This window comes from Halichoerus grypus, chromosome 10 (assembly GCF_964656455.1).
Source record: "Halichoerus grypus chromosome 10, mHalGry1.hap1.1, whole genome shotgun sequence".
In the NCBI taxonomy this organism is placed as follows: Eukaryota; Metazoa; Chordata; class Mammalia; order Carnivora; family Phocidae; genus Halichoerus; species Halichoerus grypus.
The window spans coordinates 44,117,639-44,121,947 of NC_135721.1; the positions used below are offsets into that span (position 1 = coordinate 44,117,639).

General features: G+C 45.6%; 1 protein-coding gene across 2 annotated transcripts; it reads right to left on the bottom strand.

Annotated features, from left to right (window-relative positions):
* Positions 1 to 284: 284 nt before the first annotated feature.
* On the bottom strand, positions 285 to 2,454 carry LOC118518891 (lithostathine-like). Of its 2 annotated transcripts, XM_036065918.2 has the most exons (5): positions 2,371 to 2,454; positions 1,706 to 1,824; positions 1,365 to 1,502; positions 635 to 761; positions 285 to 352 (listed from the first exon to the last, which is right to left on the bottom strand). In XM_036065918.2, exons 1-5 carry the CDS (start codon positions 2,444 to 2,446, stop codon positions 285 to 287), a joined length of 528 nt encoding a protein of 175 aa, XP_035921811.1. In that variant the 5' UTR covers positions 2,447 to 2,454. The 2 variants fall into 2 exon arrangements, with proteins under 2 accessions (XP_035921811.1, XP_077913570.1); XM_078057444.1 differs by lacking the exon at positions 1,365 to 1,502.
* Between the last annotated feature and the right edge of the window lie 1,855 nt (positions 2,455 to 4,309).

Below are 4,309 nucleotides of genomic sequence, written 5' to 3' on the forward strand. Positions count from 1 at the left end.
CAAGACCCAGAATTCCTCCCACACCTGGTTCTTATTCAGAGTCTAGCTATGAGACAGGAGCACAAAAGCACATGAAATGGAGTGAAATGTTTATTTTTGCATTCTAAGATTTCAGGCCATGTAATACAACAAAAGAACATGAAGATAAATGAGCAGGAAGGAAGAAAGGTCAGAATGAAGTGGTGAGGTTTGAAATTATTCCCTTCCAGGGTGGGTCTTCACACTTGGTCCCATGTCCATGATGAGTTGCATGCAAAACTCAGGTTCCTCATGTCTCCCCAGAACTACTCCTTGAACTTGCAGACATAGGGTAGCTTCATAAAACAGTTGTAATCTTTCCATCTCAGATATCCTAGAGAGACAAAGGAGCTCAGGTAGATGTGGCTGCTGGAGTTCTTGAACCCAAGGGAGAAGTATCCCAGATCCTGCCCTAGGATCCAAAGCCTCTCCCTCATCCTCACCAGTGTCCTGCTCCAGAGGAAGGAGACTCAAAAAGGAGAGATGACAAGGGATGCGGGAAGACAAACCAACACTATACTTCCTAGCTCAGCAGGATTCTCTGAAGGTCATGCCGAGAAATGGAGAAAAAGAGGATGGAAAAGTCTGGGCAGAAAGTAGCTCCTCTCTTACTTACCTGTGCTACTTGACAGACTCCCACAATAGCCAGGGTTTGCAATAGTGGAGGGGTCTCTCTCCCAGGCAAAGTAATTCAGCACATCATTGCTACTCCACTCCCATCCACCTGCATTGGGCTCATAGCCCTATAGAAGATGGAGTGTGGTGAGGTTGAATAGCCATGAGAGTTCTCCTTGCATGAACCCCTCCCCAGCATCACCAAATTTGCTCTGCTCATCTAGATGCTTCCCTGGAGCCAGAGCTCTCCTCTGGGAAACTCTTCCCAGCTCCTTCCTCTTATTGGCAGATTCCAAACCAGTAATCACAAAGACCTACAGAACCACCCAGAGTAACATGTTACTGACTGAACAGCAACTAGTGGTGCATTTGTAATTACCCCCTGAACCTCAAAGACAGTGTCTGTTCTATAGAGCAAAAATGGATCCTATCTTCACTTAGGATTCCCTCAGCACAATGTGTGCAGACTCTGAAGCTCAGAGAACTGATTTACAAGGCCTCATGTGCAGATTGTGTACAAGCATGACAGGAGGCAGATTAACTTCAGCTGGAGACAAGGGAACTCAGCCGGTGAGCCGCTACAGAGCCCTCCCTTTCCCCCTCATGTCCTCCTGGATCTCTGAGCTCCAGGGCTCTTTAAGGCATTTACTGGGCAGGTACAGGGGACAGGGAGTGGGCTTGGGGGGGACAATAGCATCTTGAGAGGTTATGAAGAGAAGATGAGTTCATACCTCTGTGGGGTCATGGAGCCCAATCCAGACATCTGAGTAGGTGTTCATGTTGTTCTTGACTAGGGACGCCAAAAAGTTTGCCTCAGACCCACTGAGCACAGACACAAGGTGTCCTGAGGACCTCTTCTGGCAGGCCATCTGTGTAGGGAAGGGAGAGACTCAGGGGGAGTCTGAGACATCATTGGGGGGAGGGTAGGCAGAGGTAGGGGAGAAGGGGTATATATGCAAAAGATGTGGGTGCTCAGTCTTGCCCCCAAGAAATTCTGGAGAATGGAACTGACCCCCCTCAGGTCTCTTACGTACTTTCCCTTAAAACCCCTAACTGAAATCCAAGTACTCACATCTGCATCCATCCAGGATTTTGGTGTCATAAACAAGGCATAGCAGTGGGAGGCATAAGCCTTGGAGCCTTTGGGACAGCTGATCCGTGGAGCGGGCACATCCTTCTGGGAGTCTTCACCTAGGGTGGGAGGAAATAAAAGAGAAGGGAGAGGTAAATAGGAGAGTGGGGATCAGGGTAGGGAGGTGACCTAGGGGAATATGTATGAGGCCAGTGCTTGGGAAGTGATGGCAAAGTCGTGACTGCCTCTCCCCATTGCCAACACTTTTAAGATTTCTTGATCTTGAACCAACCCCACTAAATGAGGAACCTTCTCTTTTCTTTTCATCCTTCCCCTTCAAAGTCCAACCCTTCCCCACTCTAGGCTGGCCATTCTTGCACTGGGTCCTCATTTTCCTTCCCTGTATCTCATTACTGACCCTTCATGCTTTTCCTCTTTCACCTACCAACACAAATTAGAGTGCTGGGACAAAATGGAAATGACCTCCTTGCAGTGCTAGTGGACCACGGTGATGCTGGCCACCCCTAGTTACCCTGAAGGAAGGAGTAGTTATAGGCAGTTTCTTTGTGTGAGGATATGTGTCACCACATTACCACAGGGGCCTTCCTCTTCTTCTTGCCCTGAGCATTCACAAGGACCCAGTGCTAGGAACAGCGAAAGCTCACCTTGGACCCGAGCCAGGAGCATCAGGCAGGAAAGCAGCATCCAGGACAGGCTGGGGAGGGCCATGGGAGGCAGCATCGTGTCTATGATCTGAGGAAGCAATCAGAGATCACTAAGGAAAGCATGATTGGAGAGAGGGCATGCAGAGATGCCACTCCTCTTCCTTGTCTTTCCATTGACATCTATCCCCTTGTATAGCTCTGGGAAGAACTGGAAATCTGTGGCCCTCCGACCCCTGAGAACTGACAATCTTGCCTGTGCTGAGACCAGAGCTCCTGTGTTTCTGACAGGGATCCTCCTGTACCTTCCCCCAAGTATGTACAGTATAATTCCTGTCATGGGTCTCATCTTCTCTCAGCTTCTACTCACCTGTCTTGCAGGGATTTGCAATGGTTTCTCAGGTCAGAGAAGACTGGGCTTTTATAAGAAAATTTGAAGGAGGGGCACTGAAATCAGTAACAGGAATGTGGAGCCTGAACAGGGGTCATGGGGATTGGCATGGATTTGAGGAGATTCCTGCCATGGGAGGAAAACTTCCCATCAAAGGCTGGGAATTGCCACAGATGTTGCCTCTTTCCCGTTAAGAAGCCAGCATTTTCCTGAGGAACAGGTGAAGTTTGAACTTTCCCCAGCTTTTGCCAGATACCGTGTTCTAAACACTTAAGGCAAGGAAGGCAGCCCTATGGCAGAAATGCTGATGTACATAATTTTTAAAAAAATAGTGGCATTGATTGTCAAGGAAAATGTCAAAAGTGTATGTTTGAGCCATCTGTCAAGAATTAACCCCTATAAGCATATATATGAATTTCTTTAAACTTTGTGTTGTATGAGTAAATAAAGACAAATTAATAAGTAAAAATCAGTGGGCATAGAAATTTGAAGTACTGGTGAGTACAAAGTATTAGTTGAGGGAAAAGAATTGAAACAAACAGTGGAACAATGGTTCAGAGCTGCTGCTTCAATATTGTGGCAAGGTGTGAAGGAAGCATGGAGTGATAGTGTAAGTTAAAAGGCAAGCCAGGGAACCAGAGTTAAGATGGTGGAGTAGTAGGGGGACCCTTCTTAATATAGCCATTATTCTCAGGAGAAGGAAACACAATAGGCTTTCCTAACACACAGAAGACAGAGACCTAGACAAAATGCCAAGATGGAGGAATTCACCACCCAAAAAAGAACAAGAGGAGGTCACGGCCAGAGATCTAATCAAGATAGACATAAGTGATATGTGTGAACCAGAATTTAAAACAACAATCATAAAGATACTAGCTGGACTTGAGAAAAGCATAGAGGACACCAAGGAGTCCCTTACCAGAGATAAAAGACCTAAAAACTAGTAAGGCTGAAATGAAAAATGCTATAACCAAGATGCAAAACTGACTGAATGCAATGACAATGAGGATAAACAAAGCAGAGGAATGAATGAGTGATACAGAAGATAAAATTATGGAAAATAATGAAGCCGAAAAGAAGAGGGAAAGAAAAGTATTGGATCACAAATGCACACTTAGAGAACTCAGCAGCTCTGTGTAGTATAATAACATTCGTGTCATAGAAGCATAATAACATTCATATCATCCCAGAAAGGCATAACAACATTCATATTGTCCCAGAAGAAGAGAGAGAGAAAGACATTGAAATCCAAGAGACACAGAGAACTCACATCAAATTCAACAAAAACTGGCCATGGCCAAGGCATTAAGGTCAAATTCACAAAATACACAGACAAGGAAAGAATCCTGAATGCAGCAAGGGAAAAATGTCCTTAACCTACAAGGGAAGACAAATCAGGTTTGCAACAGATCTGTCCACAGAAACTTGGCAGGCCAGAAGACAGTGGCAGGATATAGTCAACATGCTGAATGGGAAAAATATGCAGCCAAGAATACATTATCCAGCAAGGTTATCATTCAGAATAGAAGAAGAGATAAAGAGTTTCCCAGA

Coding starts and splice junctions, on each gene's coding strand:
- LOC118518891 (XM_036065918.2), bottom strand. CDS start 2,446: ATGCTGCCTCCCATGGCCCTCCCCAGCCTGTCCTGGATGCTGCTTTCC. Junction 1,503..1,705: donor AATCCTGGATGGATGCAGAT/GTGAGTACTTGG, acceptor TTCCCTACACAG/ATGGCCTGCCAGAAGAGGTC. Junction 762..1,364: donor GGCTCCATGACCCCACAGAG/GTATGAACTCAT, acceptor CATCTTCTATAG/GGCTATGAGCCCAATGCAGG.